The sequence below is a fragment of the Mustela nigripes genome, chromosome 6 (genome assembly GCF_022355385.1).
Source record: "Mustela nigripes isolate SB6536 chromosome 6, MUSNIG.SB6536, whole genome shotgun sequence".
Taxonomy (NCBI): Eukaryota; Metazoa; Chordata; class Mammalia; order Carnivora; family Mustelidae; genus Mustela; species Mustela nigripes.
Window position 1 is genome coordinate 67,413,285 of NC_081562.1, and position 24,177 is coordinate 67,437,461.

Genomic DNA, 24,177 nt, shown 5'->3' on the forward strand with positions numbered 1-24,177 from the left:
CCTTATGTTCCACAAGTAAGTGAAACCATCTGATAATTGACCTTTTCTGCTCAACTTATTTCACTCAGCATAATCTCCTCCAGTCCCATCCCTGTTGATAGAAAAGTTGTGTATTCATTCTTTTTGATGGCTGAGTAATATTCCATTGTGTATATGGACACATCTTCTTTATCCATTTGTCTATGGAAGGACATCTGTCTATGATCTTTTTTGTTCATATGGATACATTGCTGCCCACAAAATACCTAGTACAGTGAACTGGTTTTGTTTGAGGTTTTCCATATGAGAATAGCAGTTAATTCTGTACCTAGATGATGAACAGCAAGCAATTCTTCAAACTAGATATTTCTATTACATAACTATATTGGCATAAAATAGCCCGTTAGACTTAAAAAGTTGTTTTTTTTTAATGCCTAGAGTTATAATTGCCATGCTAAAATTGATTAAAAAAGGGGAGCTATCTCTATAAAGTTAATTGATCTGTATTAACAGTTTAATTGTTCAGCTATTTGAAAGTTGTTACTTTTGAAGTAGAGGGTGTGATGCTCTAAAATTCTCTGCGCAAGTGCTTCTAGTTTGCTACTTCGCTGTTCTCTTAGGTCAGAGCTGCAGATACGTAGATACTCTTAAATATTTTTGGTCCTTATAGAAGTTCAGCATTTCTTGGAGTATGAAACCAGGGAAAGATAGACTGTCATATTGAGTGTTTTAATTTGAGAAATACAGAATGCCTTTGATTAAATTGTGGTGGGCTTTGGGGACAGATTGATGTGGATTAGGTCTAAAAACTAGTTTTGAGACTTTGGGATGAATCACTAAAATAGGCCAAGTTTCTCTTTCTTCATTCATAAAACTAACTTTTATCTTAAAAGATTTTTAGAATTAAGGGCGCCTGGGTGGCTCAGTCTTTAGGCATTGCCTTTGGCTTGTGTCATGATCCCAGGGTCCTGGGATCGAGTCCCACATCAGGCTCCCTGCTCAAGCGGGAAGTCTGCTTCTCCCACTCCCACTCCCCCTGCTTGTGTTTCCCTCTCTCGCTGTGTTTCTCTCTGTCAAATAAAAAAATAAAATATTTCTCAAAAAAAAAAAAAGTTTTTTAGAATTAAATGAGGGAATGTATGTGGTAACCATTGATATATAAGAGACACCATAGTATATTATAAACATAAATAAGAATATAAATAAAAATATAGAACATATTATATAAAAACTATTATATATGTGTATCTATATTTTAGGTATATATATACATACAAAGCATTTATGTATGTATAAATTCACTTCTGTTTGTTTTTTTTTTTCCAAACTTGGTATTTGTGTAATTGGGTTCAGAAACTTGCATTTAGGGGCACCTAGGTGGTTCGGTCAGTTGAGTGTCTGCCTTCGGCACAGACTGTGATCTTAGGGTTCTGAGATGGGGCCCCATGTCGGGCTCCACGCTTAACTGGGAGTCTGCTTCTCCCTCTCCCTCTGACTCCCCCTCACCTCGCAACTGCTCATGTTCTCTCTCTCTCTCTCTCTCAAATAAATAAATAAATAAATAAGATCTTTTTTTTTAAAAAAAGAAAGGTAACTTGCATTTAGACTTCTGAATCAGTCTGTCTATGACATTCTTGATTATTAATGTTAATATGACACTTTGAGAATGGGATAATTGATTGCAAAATTATACATTATGATTTTCTGATAAATATTCCACTTATCTGTCGTATAATGGTTTGTCTAATGCTCAAGTTTAAAGCTTGACTAGAATGAAAATTAGCATTGATGCATTTGAATTTTATTTTTCTCTGTACTCCCAATGAAGCATAATAAATTTCCATTTACTTTTGAGTATTTACCCATTAATGTATGAATGAGGTGATTAATGTTTTTCAGACTAAGATTTTTGTAACATATTGATGTTTTAAAAGATTTATTTAATTACATATGCCTATATGGCATATTTACCATGAAAAACTATTCATTAGTTTCTCTTCTTTTCATTTTTTAAATTAGTTTCTTTTGAGGTATTATACACACACACACACAAACACATTGCAAGACTGTGGTAGCATGGAAACTGAGGCACATCTCACTCTCTGACCAGTTTTTTTTTCCCACTGCATATACTTGCTAAATACATTAATAACTGCTTTAATAAATTCTTTAACAAGTCAATGTTTAATTGGTTAAAATCTCATATACTGTGAGGAAGTATTCTTCGTATTTGGCAATAAAAATGGAATTTTGTGAGGAGATCATGCTGTGGTAATCAAACCAAAGATGAGCTCAGGATGTGAGATGGATGCTGTTTTCACATATTTAGGGCCGTGGTATAGAAGTCAGATTAGATTTGTTCTAACTGGCCTCAAGGTGTCCATGTACAATTTTAATAGCTTTTCAAGTGGTACAGATTTTGCCTTTGTATGACACACTTGCTCCCAGATGGTGTCATCCCAAGGTGACAGAACACTGAGTTGGGTTCAGATGATCTCAGTTCAAATTCCAGCTGGATTCCTTACCAATGGTGTGGTCTTAAGAAAAGCCTCCATTTCCTTCTCTGGGATGGGGGGGAAATAATCCTGATTACCTCTCAGGGTCTCTTGACTATCCATGTATAGTACTCTTGGTGTTATATAAAGTGTTCCAGGGTAGTAAACCGGAATGAGCAAACCTAGTGTGGTCTGACCATCCCTACTACCATGAGGCCAGACTGTCCCCTGTGAAGGCATTCAAGCACCCTGTGTGTGGTTGAACTTGTTCATATTGACAATTTACTTTGATCTAGAGGTTCTATCATGAACAACCTAGGCAGCTCATTCTGAATTTTTACTTCTTTATCTCAAAGAAGGAAAAGATTAGATTTTATCTGAAGCCCCTTGGAGTTTGAACATTTTAGCCATCTAGGAGTCTGTAACTACAAAAGGCTATTTCTTTCTCTCTTTAGTAGTAAAATAACTGACTTTTGCCTAGAGGAAGTTATCCTGCATCTTCCTGGTTGTCCACCCAGGGACTTTGATAAACTTTAATGTCTGATAATCCCTGTAATAAATTTTCTTTGGCCTTTGTAAAATTCTAGAGAACTTTTTCACTCTTACACCCTCTCTATCCTTGCCTTAGGCTATGACCCAGGGAGGTAGAGGTTTCCTTTGAGATTTCCATGCCTAAGCGAAACAAAACACACTCTTTTTAAAAATACACTCTAAACATAAAGAGTTTTTATACAAACACAGTATTTAAGGGTGCTTTCTTAGAGAAACTAAAAGACAAAAGAGAGCTACAGTTACATTTTCAGTTAATGAATGTGTTACCTGTCTTCTGACCAACTCTGAATTCTAATTACTAGTGTCGGATGGCCCCTTGTGTGCCTGTCCCTTACCCTAGGGAGAGTTTTCTTACTACTTTCCATTTTATCATTGGGAAGGTTCCATAATATTCATTGAATGCTGCTGCGTCCTGTTTATGTCATAAAGAGAAAAAGGAAGGCTCCAGACGCCCTCTCTCTCCACCTTTCTCCACGTGGAAATAATCAAGCCCTTGGCAACCATGTTCCTTGTAATCAGTATGAGGTAATTTTATAGGCTACCATGAAAGAGCCATTTGTTGAATGCCTGCTTTGTGACAGGCATTTGCTGATGGTTTAATGTCTTGTGTCATTTAAATTTGACAACATCTTTAGGAGGGTAGAGAAATGAAAGTTTTCTTTCCACCATTACCAAAGGAAGTTGTTGGCCATTACATAATTTTGCATCTAGTAGTCCAAATGGGGTCCTATAGACAGTTTCTAGGGATGTAGAAACTGCCTTAGATGCAAAGGTGTAGTACAGATACAAAGCAAAACATTTCAGAACTATTTAGATAGGTGTTGTTAAATGGAGGTTTAGACTGGTTTCCTACCAGATTTACATGGAATCATGTGGAAAAGGTAGTTCTTCGGAATGCACATTGTATGCTCTATACTGTTTGAATGGCTTTCATATTTCTTTTCTCCACTAGCATTTAGAAGCAGGCAAAAAATGCTACTGATTCTATCAGTTTAAAGTGAACACTTTTGGGAGGCTTACTTTCCTTCCAGAGTAGTTAAAAAAAAGGTTTTAATTCTAAGGCATTGTTCTTATAATATTGTCTAGCTGAATATATCATGTTTTATAGGATTACTCACATTTCCTGAGCTGCTGTAATTCTGCACAATTATTGACCTTAGGTCTTCAGGTTAAGCTTTTTAAAAAATTTAACTCAAGTTACTTCCTTTAATTTGTGCTTTTTTAGTGTTGGCACTATGAGGCAAAACTTTCCTTTAAAAAAATTTTTTTTTGAGTCTTGAAATGCTGAAGAGAATGTTGTTACTGAACTAACAAAAGACACTGGGTTGCTTTCTGATTGGAAAACCTTTGTCTTTTTTTAAAAATTAACTTTTTTTTTTCTAAAAAAGATTTTATTTATTTATTTGACAGGAGAAGAGAGATAGCAAGAGAGAGCAGAAGCAGGGGGAGCAACAGGCAGAGGGAGAGGGAGAAGCACACTCCCTCCTGGGAGCCCATTGTGTGGTTTGATCCTAGGATCCTGGGTTCATGATATGAGCCGAAGGCAGAGACTTAACTGGCTGAGCCACCCAGGTGCCCCAGAAAGCCTTTTTCTTATATACCTTTGAATTTAGAGAAAGAGCAGACCAACAAATACTAGAGGGCAGGGTGAGAGAGTATAGCTCTGAAAGAGTGGGATTTCTACTTGGGGGGGTGGTGAATGTGGGATGTTTTGGGAGGGGGTGAATGTGGGACGTTTCCACCTGTGCTGGTGTGAGGGATTGTGTCTGCATATGTTAAAGGTAATAGAGATTGCCTCCTCTGCTCATTGCCATGCTGTTTTGGGAAATTTTAGAATTTTATACTATCACACACTGTGGCATCTTAAACCACAGTGAACACCTTGTTGTGAATTGAGCGTTTTTGGTTTGTGTTCAGGTTCAACCCGAGAAATCTGCTTCTTGTTGCTCTTTGCTGGGAGCTCTGTAAGGATTCGGTCATTTCTTAATCTTTGGGGAGCAATTGCTGAATGAATGAAGCAATATTAATAATAATATCTTACATTGATAATAAGGTTTTCAAGTTCACAGAGTACTTTCACAAGATTTTCTTTCTGCGAATCTCAGCAGTCCTGTGAACGAGGCGTGGCAGGTATTAACACCTTAATTATGCAATAAATTGAGAATCAGACAAGATATGTGACTCGCCCAAGACCAGTAGATCTTTTTTATGTTTTCTCAAAAAGGAAGAGAGACTTAAACACACACACACATACACACCCCCGTCACCATCACCACCATCAACAAGAAAAGCATTTTTACGGACATCTGTGTATGCTCCACATTCTTTCCCATCAACCAAAATAGTCCCTTGATACTAGTTCCCACACAGAAACGGACCCGTTCTTTATTTACTGTAGCGGGGAATGAGATGCGGCCAGTGGGGGGCTGCTGAGCATGACCAGGGAACCAGGGCCCTGACGATGGAAAAGCTTTTGAAATCCGAGGCTTTGCATCTCAGACACCGTGGACGAAAGCTTGTTCATCTGGCCATCTTCACCCTCCTTTCTTCTCGCTTCTCCCCACAGCACATCTCACTGGTTATTCAGCCTGTTGACTCTGCTTTTTTCTTAGAAGTCTATGGCTAGCCCCCGACGACTGGACAGCCCACATTCAGATGCTCGCTGTCCCCCAGCATGCCGGCAGAGGGCTTCCTGCGGGTCCCCTTGACTTTCCTTCACATCCTCTTTCACACACTGAAGAGCATCAAGTTCTTTAAGAGTTCGACATTTCCAGGAAATGCAGTCCCTTCTCCTAATCTAGCACATAGTGCTCTACAGATCCCGACTTTGGGCAGCCACTCCATTCTCAATTCATAGCCTAGGCTGTAGTTTCCTATATGGCTGACAGGTCCCTTGGCAGTCTCCTTCTCTGCCTTTGTACCTGCCATCGGCTCTGTGTGGCATGCCCCTCCTCCCCTGTGTGCATTTGAACCCCCTTGGCAATGTGCTGAGTTAATGTTGGTTCCTTCAAACTTGGTTTGTGTCTTCATTGGGTGGACTCTTCTGACCTCCCCTGGTGAAGTGGGCGACATGCATCTTTGTGTCCTGTGGTACCTTCTGAAGAGCCCCAGCGTGAAACTTCCAACACTGTCTCATCCACAAGACTGTGAACTTTTGGGGGACAGGACCTGGTTCTTAGCACCTAGCAGCACAACCAGGCCATTCAGCATGGTTTGGCTGAATGTTTGGCTTCACTTCACAATAAACTCAACCACAATGATCAGGACCGTGACGCTCCCAGTCTGCTTGCCAGCTACCCAAAGATACCACTAATTAGGAAGGTGACTGGGGTGATCTAGAAAAAATATTTTCTCCCTTAAAGGACCATTTCCTAATGAATTTAGTTAAGAATCTGAAGTAATGGAGGGACACATTTTTCTTTCTTTTCCTGGATGGATGAAGTCAGAAGTATAGGCTACAGGTCATGGAGTTCAGTTCAACTTGAATATGGAGCTGTGTTTTTGCTACACTTAGACAATGTAGAATTCAACTTCTGGCCTATACAGAACAGAATAGTCTCTCCCATTACATTAGGAGCATTCCTTTTGTGATATTCACAGCCTCTATATTGGTGTTAAAAAAATTTGTATATTTTCTTGGTAGTTACTGATATGTAGGAAACAATTTCTAGGGCTTATAAAATATATTGCCAAGGGAAACAGTTTTGAGGTCTAGTTATTAGGTTCTCACACACATGTGCCAAGTGGTGATACCTAAATCGTACTATAATTGTGATGGTCTCTCCGCCTACTTTCAGTGGGTGGAAGGTGTCTGTTTTCCCACTATGTATGAAATGTTTACTCCTCCAGTAGCTTTTAAGCCAGAAATGAATAGTTTTCTGTAGCCTGTATGTATATCAGGTGGGAGGACAATCAATAGAACTTGCTTATAAATACAAGCTGTAGAAAGGGTCACTGCTTTTTCTGTGTTTTTAAATTTTCTTTGAAAGTGTATAGTCATATTTCTTAGTCATTTTATGCCATTTAGAACTGTAAGAGAGATTTGAAAAGAGATCAAGTCCATCACTTAATTTAGTAATTATTTTTTTAAAGATTTTGTTTATTTATTTGAAAGAGAGAGAGCATGAGCCTGAGCAGGGGGAGGGTAGAGGGACAGAGAAAAGCAGGCTCCCCATTGAGCAGATAGCTCAATGTGGGGCTCCATCCCAGAACCCCAAGACCATGATGTGAACCAAAGGCAGATGCTTAACTAACCCAGCCACCCAGGTGCCCCAATTTTATAATTATTTTTAAAGAGAAAAGATTGAGTATATATAATATAGTCAAGAATGTAGTGAAATTGACTGAATTTTATTTTGTTTTTAAAAAGATTTTATTTTTTTGAGAGCGAGTAAGAGAGAGCACAAGTGGGGTGAAGGCCAGAGAAAGAAGTAGACTCCCTGCTGATCAAGGAGCCCCATGCAGGGGCTTGATCCCAGGACTCTGGGATCATGACCTGAACTGAAGGCAGCCCCTTATCCAACTGAGCCACGAGGTGCCCCTCGAATTTTATTTTTGTGATACATATTTAAAAAGTGAGAATGACCCTAAATATTAACACATCAACCAAAATTAAGTATATCACATTAAGTTAATACAGTTTTTTTGTGAAAAAAAAAATGAAGATAATGTTGGGGTTTTCTGCATCCCTACTTCTTTATCAGAGTTAATGAGAGTTAATCTTTATTCTGGTTTGTAGTCCATTTCACAAACATACAAAATCATTGTATGGAAGGATTGTTGGTAGTTACTGGAAGGATTCTTTCATCACATTTGTAACATCCTCATTAAAAAGAAAAAATATATTTGGCTTTTGACTTAGAGATAACACTCCCTGTATTATTCCACTGTGATGTCCCATCTTGATATTTAGTACAGATATATGGAAACTTGGGGAATGGGTGACCGAAATGCGATTTAATTAATTATTTATTTTTAAAAAGATTTATTTATTTATTTGAGAGAGAGTGAGCAAGCATGAGCGGGGAGAGGAGCAAGGGGAGAGGGAGAAAGAGAATCTCAAGCATCGCAAGGAGTCTGATGCGGGGCTCGATCTAATGACCCTGAGATCATGACTTGAGGTGAAATCAAGAGTCAGACAGTCAACCGACTGAGCCACCCAGGCACCTCTGAGATGTAATTGTTGTGATTGATTGTTTCTACTTTTTGCATTACATTGGCTGTCAAAGATACATACCATGAATAAATAATTAAATTTGCAGGGTGAGGTAAAGTAGTGAGAACCACTAATCTCATTCTATTCACTTCCTAAAACCAGGTACCTCATTGTCATTAAGAAGTACCTTATATATAATGTAATGATTATGTTGACTTGACTTTTTAATAAATTACACTAGCTATGTTAGCTTTTCAAAAACCTAAACTAATGAAGCAGAAGGTATTTTAGCAATCTAAATAATTATTTGGAATGGATGTTATGGGGGAGTTTGGGAGATGGGCTCGGTGTTCTTTCTACTCAGGGATTAAAGGTTCCAAGGGTAGGCTAAAAGGAAAATCTAAGAAATGCTGGTTGCCTTAGTTACAGTGTTTTTGTTTGTTGCTTTGTCATAGACTGCCTCTTTAAGGTGTGCCCTATGAACCGATATTCTGCCCAGAAACAATATTGGAAAGCTAAGCAAGCCAAACAGGGGAACCACACAGAGGCAGCCTTGCTGAAGAAATTACAGGTAAGGGCTAGTTTCCATTGGTCTGGCTTAGGCTAGACCCAGAACAGCAATAACAAACCAGCTATTTTGTATCTTAGTGATTTCACTCAATGCACAGAGATTTAGAATAGATGTAGCAACACATTGAAAGTGGAAGGGACTTTGAAGTCACAGGGTGTGATCCTCTCGTTTCCTGGCATGGAGCTAATACACTCCTGCTGCTAATTCTTAGGGTGTGCCAGACTAATTCGGAGATTCACATCAAACTGGAAACAGTTCAGAATCTCTGTAGGAATCTCAAATCCAGTTATATTTTACTTGGCATAGTACTTAATTTTTTTCTTGAAAGACTAGAAAAAGAAATTGAAAGTCTGTTGCTTCTGGTTTGGGCTGAATGTAAATTTGATAGAACTTAAAATTTTGTGCTATTAAAATTCCTGTTACTTTCAGAACTGAAACTATTTTGAGTCTTTTGAAATTCACCTGCTATTTTTATATTATTTGGTTTGTCTGACAGTATTCCTTCTGAAATTAATTTTGTAAGACCAAAGAGCCTAGTACTTTTCTGACATTTTTAACCTAAAAGCATCCCAAGATATTTTTTGGCCACATTTCAGCATCAAATTGAGACCGTGATCATACTGTATTACAGTCATTTATTTAATGGTTGGTCCCTTATCCACAGTACCAAGAGTAAAGCAACCAGCCCATTTTATTCATGGTTATAGTCCTTGTTCCTAAAATAACCTGTTTTCTGTTGTTGTTGTTGCTGTTAATTGTTGTACTCTGTTTACTATGTTTCCATGCTGAGTGTTTGATAATCATTTTACAGCATGCTGCAGAACTGGAACAAAAACAAAATGAATCAGAGAATAAGAAACTGTTGGGAGAAATTGTGAAATACAGTAATGTTATACAAGTAAGTCTGTTTACTCTCTCTTAAAAACGGTGACTATCTGATGGGTAATTTTCATTTGTATAGGCATGTCAAGCTGCATTAAAAATTTGAGGATATAATAGTTCTTTCATGAAGATTACGGATATCATGATATTTTCAGTTGATGTTCAGCACAGTTTTCTCTATGTTTGTGAATGTGTCTGATGCATACACATAAGGAAGTGAATTATTCTGGATAATATGCACAGGTCATTATTACATCAAAAGGATGAAGATGGGGAAACATAATTTTTAAAGGTCTCTACTAAAATCTTCCTTTAGAATTGATGGGACTACCATGTAACACCTGAAGCTTTATTTTTCATTTTGTAGAGAGAAGAAAAGTTTCCTATTGTACTTCTATATGGAAACCATCCTTGAATTGTTATTAAACAAGTTATTTAACTGATTTATCTCAGGCTGCATCCCTCTCTTGTGCTTCTTTTAGATCTTTTAGCTTTTTACTTGCTTATTTGTTAATATGTGCCCCACCTTGTTCCAAAAAGAATGCAAGGCATTTTCAAAAATACATACCACATAAGATAAAATAGAAATAAATAAGGCAACTGGGTCAAAGGGAAAGAAAGGTGGTTCAGCGACTAAGGTGAAGTCAGGGGGGAGGCGTGTTTATAAAATCCATCTTGTAAAGTCTGCTCAGCTTTGCCTGGAAGTCTTATCCTTGCTGTAAGGGAAGCAGAGTATCCTACAGCACTCCCCTAGGAGGCCCTTGACATAGAACTGAGTCAAAGGTCTGGAAGCACAAATGTTGCCAGGAAAACCAGAGAAGTATTTCTCCAATGAGCTCTCATAAAGAGGACACTGTTTAATAGAGTCAATAACAGCCTTAACAACTTCCTTACAGTAAACACTACAATGAGGTGTTTCAAAGAGCTGTTTTAAAACATAGTATCGCCCGATGTTTTGTTATTGGCCAGTGGCAGAATGGCAGCCCACAGGACCATCCAAGCAGCCCTCTCCTGGGACAAGATGAGAGCGCCTGGCTCTGTAGCAACCCGGATGTAGGACCTCATCTAATGGCAGATTATAGGACGCCAGTGGGTGGGTTGCATGTCCCTTGAGCAGTCCTCCATTAGTAGAGTTTTTCTTAACCAAATTTTGATTCATATGAAGTGCCAGCAAGTGTAGTCTTTTTTTTTTTTTTTTTTGTCAGGAGGTGGAAGTGCAAATGTTTGGGTGGTCAGTTATGGACCAAACCACATGCCCTATCAAGGTAGATTCTGAAGGAGTAGGGTTGGGCCGTGAGGGTTTCGTTGGCTCAGAAGAGAATTTCTTTCTTATATTGTAAATATGAAAATGACCACTCTGTTTTGAAATGATTGTCATAATAGACAGGAAAGGTTATTTGTTTTAGCTTTCTTGCTTGGTGGAATAAAGTCTTGGGAAGGTTTTGTCCACAGGGTCCAAAAAGTCTGAGAAATGGTGTTTCCTCTGCTCATCTGAGAAGGGAGTAGGATCAGTGTCCTCCTGCAGGAATTATTTGGGATGCAAAGCCCGCCTCTTCACAGAGGAAGAAGTAGGGCTGCCCGTGGCAAGGATAGTTAATGACACTAAGAGGTTTGGTCCATTATTTAGCTTCTTGGTTATTTTTCTTAGTATATTCTGGTTTTGTGTCTGTGCAGGAATGGAGAGAATGAGATTTCAGGGCATTTCCTGGTCTCCTTTGGGAAGCCTGGTTTTATCCTATTATTTATCAGTAGATGAAAATTTTCGGAGATCTGCTCTGGTTTGATTTCTCCATGAGCCCTGTTCATTGTGGGCTGGAGGTGAAGAGGAACCTGAGAAAGTCAGCTTGGGAAGATGGCGAGTATAAAGCGAGAAAAGAGCACCTTTGTTTAACCTGCACTCGAAGCTATAGCATGTGGACACAAAATATATGTACAAATGCATACATGTAATTAACAGAGGACATGGAAGAATAAAGGCAGTTATATCTTTTCCCCCACAGCTGCTGCATATAAAAAGCAACAAGTATCTGACTGTCAACAAGAGATTACCTGCTTTACTGGAGAAGAATGCCATGCGTGTGTCCTTGGATGCTGCAGGAAATGAAGGGTCTTGGTTTTATATTCATCCCTTCTGGAAGCTGAGAAGTGAGGGTGACAATGTATGTAAAAATAAAATTAAGAGAGAAAGAATGTGTTCCTAAAGACAATAACTGTTAATAAGTGAGAGAATCCAGATAGCACAAAGGCACAAAGAGAGGACGTGTGATTTTCAATCAACACATTATTTTTATGGTAATCTCTTTAATAGGCTAAAACTATTTATAGTGCAAATTGTGCTTGGGAATCATAAAAAGACAAAATTCAGGTTAATTAAAAAATCATCTTCCAGCTGGAATTCATGTGAAAGAATTTAAGTAATGTTAATATTGGCTGAACCTTTCAAAGCAGAGAGTTTGCTTCCTTTCCTAATCTGAAGGGAGCATGGTTGTAAGGAGAGAAAGCTATGCTTAGGAAATGTTGTTTATCCCTTTGAATTAATAGAGAGTAACAGTGACTTACGATGATATTTCATTTACTGGCTCTATCTTCAGCTATTTATGGTCTATACATCTTAAAGATGTATGAAGTATGAGGAGCTATATAGATGGGCACTTGCTTATTGATGACAATATTTAAAATATGTTTGGGAATACATATATGTTGTATCATGTAAATTTTAGTAGTTGCTCAAGCATTTCCCACTAGTTTATAGAGTAGGGAACATAAAAATTATGTGAAATGATTCAATAGGGTCAATTGTTGGATATTTTTGTTTGTAATAAAGTAGCTAGTGACAATTCCTAGCACATGAGAAATGCTCAATAAATACTGAATAACTTTTGTAAGTAGAATACCTTACAAGTATTGGGTCAGGTGTCAAGAAAAAGAGTTGAGATTTAAAAAAACTTAACCTTATACATTCAAAGCAATATAAAAATATAATTATTCTGATGGGTTTTTTAATACTTGGATTACATTTCAAATATGTTTTGGATATTTCTTGTCCTAGAAATACCCTCTTTTATAGTGAATCTCTATTTTCAGTGAATTTTGAAATACAAATTCAATTCCACAGGATGCAAGCTTCATGGTTTAATTTGGTTAATAAATGATCTGATGATATCTTCCTTAGGTAAGGTTTGGGAGATGCATGGCATGCAGGAATGTAAGGCACCTTAAGTCTTGTGTTGGATTCCTTAAAAAAAAAAAAAAGTCCTACTTGTTTATTTTTTGGCATCAAGTGATGTGTGCTCTGAGCATGATCTATATGTTAATTTCAGTAGGTAGTTAATTACAATCAACTCTCAATTATTTAGGGACTGATTATGCAGTTTAAGAACACCCCATGTCTTCTGGTGCCCTTTCTTGGAAATGATTGGATAAATTAGGGCCTTTCGATTAGCTGTGGATTTTATAAATTCATTCTATTTGTTTATTTATTTATATATTCTAGTCCTTTCTTGTTCCCAAAGGCCTTTATAGGATCCACTGAGAGTTGAATGTAATGAACTATTTCAAATAATTAGTTGTACTGGGGTGGGGGGAACCTCCTACTCAAGCATTCCGTCTTGGTAAAATGGACAGTGTAATTGTGAAGTGCAATATAGAAACCCTCCTTCTGTAGATGTTTTCATAAAGCATGGCTACAACAACCTTCCACATTGCTTTTTGCTGGAACAGCTCACTGTTGTCGCTCACCATTGTGTAGCTATTGTATGTGATTAAGATTGCTGTGAAAACATAAGCACACCCACATCCACCTGTTTGCCATACAAATAATTGTATTGTAGTGCTCCTTTTCTTCTCTAGGATTGGGTGGCATTCCCTAGCAATAAGTATCATTCTAAAATTCTAAAATGTATTTTATTGAGGGCAGTTGGAAATACTGTCACTTCATAACAAGTGATTTAATTACTACTCATTTTCTTGAAAAGCATATTAAGCTAGGAAAAGGAAATTGTAAGGTTCAAAGGATTTTTAAAATTACATGTTACTATTAAGCAATTAGTAAGTTGAGATTCAGGTTGTGAGTATCCAATAAGATGTTTAGTGACTGAAATGAAATGTTAAGAGAGAGGCTGATGATAGTTTGGGGAGAAAAATACTCATAGCCTCAAAAATCTGTGGGTTCTACTATTTATAGAATGATGAGTTGGATAGTTTTTGGGGAAAAATAGATTCAGGGATCCCTCAACATTTCGGCTGTAAGGAGGATCTTGTTTGCTGTTGTGTAGTTAGAAAGTCATTGGGGATAGCAGAGTACATAAATATTTCATTTTCATTTATTTTCCCATGATTGAGTGGTTAATTTTTCATTTTCAACTTTGATCTGAGAAGACATGAGTTTTTTACCTTGAGAGTAGATTTTAAAAAGGAGAAGAGCCCAGATAGTCTTTCAGTGAAGAGAAAAATTCAACTCTTGGACAAAGAGCCTCTTCAAACAGCAAGTAGATTTTATAATTTTGCAAAACTGGATCTCTTAGAATTCTAGCGAAGGCAGGACTAGATCCCTGCTGCATTGGTTTCTACTGCAATGCCACGCCAAGTGTCACTTCCAAAGAAGGGTAGCTGCCAGTGGTATTATATTGCTCTGTATTTCCAGTAAAATCTCAGCTTGGATCTTCATGGCTGTTGCATAGAATCAACAGAAGTGCTTTTGGAATTGGAATTTTTTTAAAAAAGATTTTTTATTTTTTAAAGATTTTATTTATTTATTTGACAGACAGAGAGATCACAAGTAGGCAGAGAGGCAGGAGAGAGAGAGGAGGAAGCAGGCTCCCCGCTGAGCAGAGAGCCCGATGTGGGGCTCCATCCCAGGACCCTGAGATCATGACCTGAGCCGATGTCAGAGGCTTTAACCCACTAAGCCACCCAGGTGCCCCTTTAAAATATTTTTTTTTATTTGTTTATTTGACCGACAGAAATCACAAGTAGGCAGAGGCAGGCAGAGAGAGAGAGGAAGAAGCAGACTCCCTGCTGAGCAGAGAGCCCGATGCCAGGCTTGATCCCAGGACCCTGGGACCGTGACCCGAGCTGAAGGCAGAGGCTTTAACCCACTGAGCCACCTAGGTGCCCTGGAATTGGGATTTTTAGAAGATGTTTGTGTACTAGGGTGAGTGTGATGTGGCAGAAAATGATGACACCCTTAAGTTCCTTATTAAATACACAGCTTCTCAGAAGGCATCAGACTACATCAGTGGACTAGTCCCAGGCTACATGCTTCAGAGCATATTATCAAGTTTGATATTTTCCAAGTTGTCTAATTACGTGTGAATTCCCTGAGAACAGGGACTATTTGTCACACTTCTGTATTCTTTTTGCACTCATCTGTTCTTTTTATTTCTTTTGATTAGCATCTGGTCCATTGCATGTACAAGATTTTTTTTTTTTTCCCACCTTGGTTAGTCCAAGTAACCATTGTCAAGAATAAGACCTAAGACTTGGAAATGAGTGAATTAATGTTAGATTCTATTTGTTATTACTGTTTTTATGAACCCTTGCTGTTTAGAGCATTTTGGCTATATGGCTGATCTCTTAAAAATATATAGTAGAAGACTTTCCGGGTGGTGTTTTGAAATAAATATTACATATGGATTGACCCAAAACTTACAGAAAACTATAAGAAAATAGTAAATAAGAAAAGAAATAAGAAATAAGAAAACTGACTCAGATCAATGGATATAGGTACAAACAAAAATATTCTTTTAATTGGAAGGACATAGCTAGAATATATCATTATATTTAGCAGTTCATTGGCCAATGTTTATCTGATGCAAATAAGAAAGACATTGTAGACCAGATCCAGTTGTTCTTTAAGAACTTGGAATATCAGGTATAGCACCAGCATGATGTGTATTAAGTCCCAATATTCATAGTATGGATGGCTGTGTGGACTTCCTTCTGGCCCTGAGAGTCGGAGCTACCGTGGTATCATGTGCGGTGATATCAAGTGTGTGTGTGTGTGTGTGTGTGTATGTACGTGTTTTGGAAGGGGATGTTGGACGTATGTTTATGTCACATTGACTTTTATATGTTTCTGCTTATACTTAATTTTTAAAAAATACTTAACCCATTTTGGTTCAAAGATAGAAAACAATATAAAGATACATTGCTTAAAGTCTCTTAACCTTTTTTCCGGCTCCCCAGTGTCTTCTGTCCCCTGTACCACAGTAAACTTCTAGAAAGATTTCTGATGCTTGTACTCTTCCTCCCTCACTCCCCCCTCCTTTTTTTTACACAAAGAGAGCCCAGCTCTGCCCCCTCCCCCTCTCCCTTCACATTGTTTTTTTACGGTATTCCCTTATCTGTGCATAGAGAGCTTCTATGATGGCTTTGCTGAGTCCCAGCACCAGCATCCGACTGATGATGGACTTGAAAAGCAGGTGATGAATAGAGACCAATCCTGTGAGCGGTAGAAGCTACTTCTGCAAACCTAAGAACAACTAACTTCCCTCTGCTTGAATAGCGAGCTTGAGGCTTCTTTATCATAGTTTGTGACAACAGAACTATGTGTGAATGTAGACTCCCGTATATAACCCATAAAAGCTTAATTTAAATTGGAAATATGAAATTATGTTCCTGAAAGCCTTGGTCTAGGTTAAGATACAGGGAGGAGAAGTTTTGTTTATTTTTATTTTCTGAGTCCTAATTTGTTTTTTCAGTTATCTGTCCAACTAATATAGTATAATACTTGGTAAGAAATATGCAAAGAGACATATTAGTTTTCATTTCTGAGATGGTGAGCAGTTCTATGTGAGAATTGAGCGTATAAGTCTTACGGTAATAAGTCTTTTTTCAAAAAGATTATTTACTTACTTATTTGTTGGAGAGAGAGAAAGAAAGAGAGGGAGAGAGGGAATACAAAGAAGAGCAGAGGGGGAGGTACAGGCAGGCTCTCCACTCAGCATGGAGCCCAATGTAGGACTCAATCCTAGGATCTCGAGATCATGACCTGACCTGAAATCAAGAGTCAAAGGCTTAAGTGACTGAGCCACTCAGGCGCTCCATACAGTACTAATTCTTCTAATGGATTGTAACAAGAGAAACTCTAGCAACTCTAAAATTAAACTGCTTATTATTACCATTAAGAAAGCAGAACTTTGGGGCGCCTGGGTGGCTCAGTCAGTTAACCATCTGCCTTTGGCTCAAGTCATGATCTCAGAGTCCTGGGATCGAGTGCTGCATCGGGAGCCTGCTCGGTGGGGAGCCTGCTTCTCCCTCTGACTGTTGCTCCCTCTGCTTGTGTTCTCTCTTTCTCCGACAAATAAATAAATAAAATCTTTGGAAAAAAAAAAGAAAGCACAAGTTCATTTCCCACAATTTGAGTTATGAATAGAAATTCTTAAAGATAAATTGGACGTTGTTAATGATAACATAAATGAAAAAAATCAACTTAGATTTAATTCTCTAGATCATTCTCCCAAAACCAACTAAAAATTTTTTTATATATGTTTTCTTTATTTTTTTCAGTAATCTCTACTCTCCTGAGATCAAGAGTTGCAGATTCTACTGACTGAGCCACCTGGGCGTCCCCTAATTAAAAAAACAAAAAAATATTAATTCAACTTAAATTTTTTTTAAAATTTTATTAAACCTTTTATCTTAATTCCAGTATAGTTAATATATAGTGCTATATTGGTACCAAGTGTATTACATAGTGTAAAACATGCACAACTTTTAAAAATTATTGTTCCAACTTAAATTTTAAGGCATTTAGATTTTAGAGAATATTTAATGAAAAGGTGGGCTTATGACTGAAAACTAGCAAGATAAATATTTTTACCTTAAACATTTTTTTTTTAATTTCATACTGAACCCCAAAGTTTAAAGAACAATTGGATGTGAAAGATAAGAGTGAACTAGATGCTTAAGGACCAAACAATAAGCATATTTCTACAGGGTCATACCTAATTGTGCACTTCCTGAATCCAGATGACATTAGGATGTTTAATGTATTTCTGGGATGATGGGACATTTCAAATTTAACAGACTTGTTTTTAATCCCACAGATAACAGAAGTGAGTAACGCTTTCTCCTTGCACTTAATGTGCTTCTAATATATAGGCAGATTGATGTGGCAGGTGCTCTGCTGTGCTCACGGCATAAGATCCAGTGTGGAGGGGAGACATCCTATTTATAAGCATTAAAATAGTTCTTACCGAAACGGGAGACTGAGAAAAGGGCCCGCATGAGCTTTATGAATCCAGGCTGATCAGTACTGTGGAACATAATGACATGATCATTTACCAGAAAATATTTTACTCTAAGAGAAAAAGAATTGAACTAATATTTGTGCAGAAGCCAGACCAGGTGTTGCGTCAGTAACTGGACTTCCCTGCAGTTATTTCTAGCTTCAGATGTGGTACCACAGTTCTGCCCAGTGTCTCAGTTGCAACTTATTTCTAATTCCTAGATTGTGGTGGGTGATAAAGTTGTTCTGATGCCCGTGAACGCGGGACAGCCGCTGCACGCCAGCAACATAGAGCTTCTCGATAATCGAGGATGCAAGGAGGTGAGTTCGGAGGAAACAAAATGGGTTTGTCTCTTTTTATCATGAGAGGAAGAGAAGTCATACAGCTTCATTCGTTGTTTTCAGGAATGTAATTGTGCTAATTAATATTCCTAAGATCTGGGTAGGTGGTGATTGCTATTTTTGCATAGTATTTGTGTTGAGGTGCCTATCTTATTGGCCACAGTTCTCTTTTTTCTCTTTTTTACTATTTGGAAGAACAATTTCTGGTACAAATGAAGCTGCAGTTTTATAATTTAACATTTCTTCATTAATAGGTGAATGCTGTTAATTGCAACACTAGCTGGAAAATCACTTTATTCATGAAATACAGTTCCTATCGAGAGGATGTACTAAAAGGAGTAAGTATGTGCTACATGGAACATTTGCTTGAAGAATGGAAGGTTGAACTTCTGGATGTAAAACCTGTGTATTCACTAGTATTCATAGTTCAGGAGATGTTTATAAACCTTGAGAGTCACTACAGTGTTTCACTGAGTTTTCTTCTTTATAGTTTGACATGTGTACATAATCATTAAAAGCCAAGTAAGTAGTAGAAGGGCCCAGAGTATCAAAACCAGGAGACATCTGCTTCTTATGTGTATTTGTTCTGACTTTTCTTGGAAATGCATTGTTCTCTTCCTGTTTTCCTAGGGTGATGTTGTCAGACTGTTTCATGCAGAGCAAGAGAAGTTTCTGACTTGTGATGAATATGAGAAGAAACAGCACATTTTCCTTCGGACAACCTTGCGTCAATCAGCCACTTCTGCTACCAGTTCTAAAGCGCTCTGGGAAATAGAGGTGTGCAAATAATGTTTGGATTTTAATAAATATTTATATAAAAAGACAAGGTTACTAAGCTGATTATTTTATTGTTATAGACATCATTTATGATAAATTCATAAAACAGTAATATTTGTGGACTAACTTGTACCTTTTCATTACTGTGATGAATTTGAAATGTTGCTATTTCCTTTTCCTATACTCTCTGGGGCATCTCTTTTCCTGTCCCCTCTCTCTCTTTCATCTATTAAGGGAATGGAAAGATGCTGCCTTTAAAAATCCATTGTGAACTGTTGTCAACACTGATCTGACCTCAAATGATGTGCCTCAGATGGCATTGGAGTTATGATGGAACTTTCACTCACTTCCGGTATCAGAACTACACAGTCACTGAGAAGAACATTTGTTTCTTCTGGAGATGCCACTTTTATTGGCTGAAGAGACCCATAGTTAAGAATTCATCCATCCTTTAAAAAGTTTTTCTTAAATGTTGCCAATATGGTAGAGTAATTAAGAAAATGTAAGGTGTGGATTTTTCTTTTTTTTTTCAAAAGATTTTATTTATTTATTTGACAGACAGAGATCACAAGTAGGCAAAGAGGCAGGCAGAGAGAGAGAGAGAGAGAGAGAGAGAGAGAGAGGAGGAAGCAGGCTCCCTGCTGAGCAGAGAGGATGTGGGGCTCGATCCCAGGACCCTGGGATCATGACCCGAGCCAAAGGCAGAGGCTTTAACCCACTGAGCTACCCAGGTGCCCTGTAAGGTGTGGGTTTTTCTTTGGTGTCTTTATATATGATGAAGGAGATAAGAGAGACATAATTACCTGTGAACAAGCCAACCTATGACGCATTCCATCCTGATTTAATGGACATCCAGACTTACAGCTGTGGTTCTCAACCATTTAAAACCCATCACTTCCCCTTTATAGCATGTACTTAGTGATACTTCCTAGTTTTTTAAAATGAAATTTGTAGGTAATATTATTTATAGATTTACATGAGTAAAAATTAATAATATCCCTAAATTACAATTTAGAAAACATGAAAGGAAAATAATTTATAATAAATGATTGATAATAAAAACAATATGTATTTCAATATGTAAATAATTATTCTAGTAGATATAATATTTGTACCCACCTTGAATGAATACATTTGGATTTGAAAGGCAAGGTAGAAAATGAGGATCAGAAGACATTCTATGCAGGGGCACCTGCGTGGCTCAGTCAGTAAAGCATCTGCTTTCAGCTCAGATCATGATTCTGGGGTCCTGGGATGGAGCCCCTTCGTGGGCTCTCTGCCCAGCCAGGAGCCTGCTTCTACCTTTCCCTCTACCTCTGCCTCTGCTGCTCCCCCTGCTTGTCTCTCTCTCTCTCAATTAAATAAAAAAATCTTAAAAAAAAAAAAAAAGACCTTCTATACAAGTACAGGAAAATGAAAGAGCAGGGGTAAAAGTGGGCTTGTAAATATCTCATGATCTCGTGTTAGGGGAAGTAATAACAGAACGCACTTATTTGTACATGATTTTAAAAAAGAAGGAAATAAACATTAATATAGGGATAACAACACAAATTACAGACTCTTGAAACAGAAAATGAGGAAGTATGATGTTTATGCCAATGAGCTGAGCCTTAGTTATAAATGTAATATCAGAATGATTCTCTAAATTATGACATGGTTTAGAATAGAGATGAACTAGTACAAAAAGCATGTTTTCTAACTTGAAACCCTAGTACATATTGAGGCATACTTTCAGTCTCTAGCATTCAGAAGAGACCTTATCCTTCAAGAGGATAGGTTTACAGGGAATTGAGAAAATCTTAGGAAAAACCACCATCACCAAAACTACATGATATTCTTCTAAGAAATCTGACAATGTCTCTTATCAGGGTGAAAGATAACTGGCAGCTCCCAAATAAAAACATAATTAAAATATGTATTTTTCACACCATAGATTTCTTATCATTGTGCTCTAAAGAATTCAAGAAATACAGGGAGAGCAATAATGTGAGGTATAATTTTAAAGATTTCTTAATGAAATATAGTCATAAAAAAGTCCTATAGTGACTTCCCTATACAATGAGTTCCCTTATTTCCTATGTCTCTGCCTACGTGGTATTTGGCTCTAAGTCTTTTAAAGGAATTGTGAGTCTTCTCTCTTATATATTTACTATTAGTTTTATAGATTTTGCTGTAACTGTATCACTGTGTTGTCATCCTTTCCAACAAGGCGTGTAGTCGAAATACTGTAAATACTACAGCCCACCAAGCAGTCATCATGGGGAGAATGAATCCATTATTTAATAATTCTGAAATAATGTCTCGAATTCATTTAAGCTTCCCTCTTTGTAGTGGATTTCCCTTCAATTATTGGACTTTTCATCTGACTTGTTATGAAAACGTTTTAATACAATTATATGTGAAAGTGTTACCAGTTTATATTTGTGGATGGTTCATTTGTGCAGGAGGCTTGAACGAGGTGGGCTGTGGGACATTTCTCTACTGTGTGCAGTATCAGCCAGTGTGGTCGAGGCGAAGAGATATTTGGTGTAGTAAATTAGGTTTCAATGTTACTGGAAGGACCGGACAGGGAAAACCAGGGTAGGGAATGCAGTCTTTTTCTTCCTTTTCTTCCTTCCTTTCTTTCTTTTTAAAGATTTTATTTATTTACCTGACAGAGAGAGAGATCACAAGCAGGCAGAGAAGCAGGCAGAGGGGGAGGGGGAGAGCAGGCTCCCCACCGAGCAGAGAGCCCGATGAGGGGCTCGATCCCAGGACCCTGAGACTGTGACCTGAGGCAAAGGCAGAGGCCCAATCCGCTGAGCCACCCAGGCGCCCCAGGGGACGGTCTTATTGGAAGATCAGGCAAGGCTGAAGGTCTCATGGCTCCTCCTCTGAGCCCTCAGACCTCTCCCCCCTTGCTTCAGGAGGCTGCCCGAGGCACCTGCCACCCCTTTACTAGAACCTGAAGAGGAAGCGTTCTTTACTTTTCTCTGCTTTCCATCCTAATGGAAGGACCCAGAACCCTGCTGCTGAGGCTTCCCACCCCAGGATACAGAGAGAGGAGCACTTGGAGGGGTGGGTGGGTCCTGAGTGCCACAGACAACGTCCAGCCTGGGCTCGATCTCCTGTGACCTGCAGCATATATGGTATTTTAGCCAATACCCCATAATGCCCGTAGCATCCCTCTAAAATCACTGTGATGGATGAAAACACCCTCCTTTCTGTATGTCCAGTTGTCCCTTAGACATTGCTAGATCAACTCTTGTCTCAGATAGTTCTTAGTCTGGGACCCTGGGGAGCTTCCGGTTCTGTGTGAACTTCTAGCAGCTGTACACAAAATGTGTGTGCGTGTCCATGAGACAACCAATAGATTTGATCAGTGTGTCAGAGGTATCTGTGCCTTTGCCAAAAGTGTTCGAGGGTAGCTGGTGTGATTAGCAAAAGATTTGTGGAAGAAGTTTGATTTGAGAACTTAGAACTTAGCCTTGGAAGATGGGTAGGGTTTTGGCCACAGGATTTTTTTTTTTTTTAAAGACCTCATCCACTTTGAAGTATTTTCCTAATTATTAAATTACTTGAGCCACCAGGGTAGGGGAAGACCTAGAAGCTAGAGTCTAGCAAAAGCATTAGAAAGTTTATATGTAGTAGCACACAGAATTTGAGGCTGGGGCAGGAGTCCAACCGGGGTGGGGGTCAGCATTAGCAAAAAGAAGGTAACCTGGTCGGGGAGAATAATAAAAAAAATTCTCCTAGTACTTAATCTTCAAAACAATTAAAAATCATTCTGCATGTGACGAAACTGGCTTGAAGATGTCAGATTACTTGCCGTGATCATACCATAGGAATCGGTGGAGCTGGGACTCAAACACAGTCATCTTCAGACAGTAAAATGTTGGCTTTGCTGCTGCCCCAAGCCGCCTGCTTCAGAGCCTCTCCTTTTACTCTCAGTGAGCCTCGTGGCTCAGCATCTGGGGCAAGGCCACTTCCAAGGACAGGTATCAAAGGCTAGGGTATTATTTAAAAAGCACTTGTGGAAAGGGCCAATAATTAAGTTCATTGAGAGCTCCAGGCCTTGGCATTTGTGGTTCCCTCTGTCTGGAATGCTATCATCCAATCTCTCTACGTGACTGTTCCTTCTTATCCTGCAGGTTTCAGCTCACATGTCATGTCAGAGTGGCCTGGCCTAATCACCACATCTCAAGAAGCCTTCCCTAGTTACTCAGTCACTTGCTCTGTTTATTTCCTCATGGCACTTGCCGAATCTTATTTAGTGGAAGCTCTAGTCTTCTCCATTGCTGTGATCCTGTTGCCTAGAAGAAGGTGTAGAGTAAGCTTTTAATATGATTTGCTGAGTGAATATTTGAGGGACCGATGGGAGAGAATCCCTCAGCATTTCCAGTTTGGGCCTGGGAAGCCTGTCTCTTGGAGTAAGACTGTATTTACACATTTAAGGCCTGAGCATCACGTATGCACACACTGAGTGAACTTACGTCTCTTTACTCCTTTGTGGGGGATTTTGTTTTTCTGCCATATCGTCCTCTCAGGCAAACATATATTGGATTTGACAAGGGAGCCTTAACAGGCAAACGCTTTGTATGAACTGTTGGCACTGGCTTGCCAGCAGCATGAATATCTTTGAGACTTTATTGTCGTTGCTCTTTTTTTCTGTAGGTCGTTCACCATGACCCGTGCCGTGGGGGTGCTGGACAATGGAACAGCTTGTTCAGATTTAAACACCTTGCAACTGGGAACTATTTAGCTGCAGAGGTAAGACTGATGGATACAGTGCTATTACATCTCTGTCTCTGAAATAGTGAAATAAGCAATTGGGTTCTCCAAAAGAAGCTGTATTCGTAGGAACAGTCATTATGCAAAATTTGATTATTGTCTTTCATGATCTGGATTGGCATATAAATTATTGTTAAAGTGTGAATATTAATCGAAGCACTGCAATAATTTTTGTCTTAAAAATTTAGACAACAAGGGGCCCTCTGTGGCTCAGTCGGTTAAATGTCTGACTTGTGATTTCTGCTCAGATCATGACCTTAGGGTCTTGGAACTGGCTCTGCATTGGGCTCTGTGCTCAGCCCCAAGTCTCCTTGAGGTCCTTTCTCTCCCTTGGCCCCTCTCCACATTCATGGGCACGCTGTCTATCTCTAAAATAAATAAATGAACCTTAAAAGAAATGAAAACAACAGTAACAACAGAGCAC

The 24,177-nt window shown here is 38.5% G+C and overlaps 1 protein-coding gene across 3 annotated transcripts in view; it reads left to right on the plus strand.

Moving 5' to 3' along the window:
• The window catches only part of ITPR2 (inositol 1,4,5-trisphosphate receptor type 2), a 496,325-nt gene that overhangs the window by 84,726 nt on the left and 387,422 nt on the right, over positions 1-24,177 (plus strand). For all 3 annotated transcript variants that reach the window (XM_059402747.1, XM_059402745.1, XM_059402746.1), the window contains exons 3-9: positions 8,637-8,752; positions 9,564-9,650; positions 11,635-11,793; positions 18,087-18,185; positions 18,461-18,544; positions 18,837-18,983; positions 23,637-23,732. In XM_059402747.1, coding sequence (XP_059258730.1) covers positions 8,637-8,752; positions 9,564-9,650; positions 11,635-11,793; positions 18,087-18,185; positions 18,461-18,544; positions 18,837-18,983; positions 23,637-23,732 — 788 coding nt within the window. The remainder of the gene's footprint in view (positions 1-8,636; positions 8,753-9,563; positions 9,651-11,634; positions 11,794-18,086; positions 18,186-18,460; positions 18,545-18,836; positions 18,984-23,636; positions 23,733-24,177) is intronic.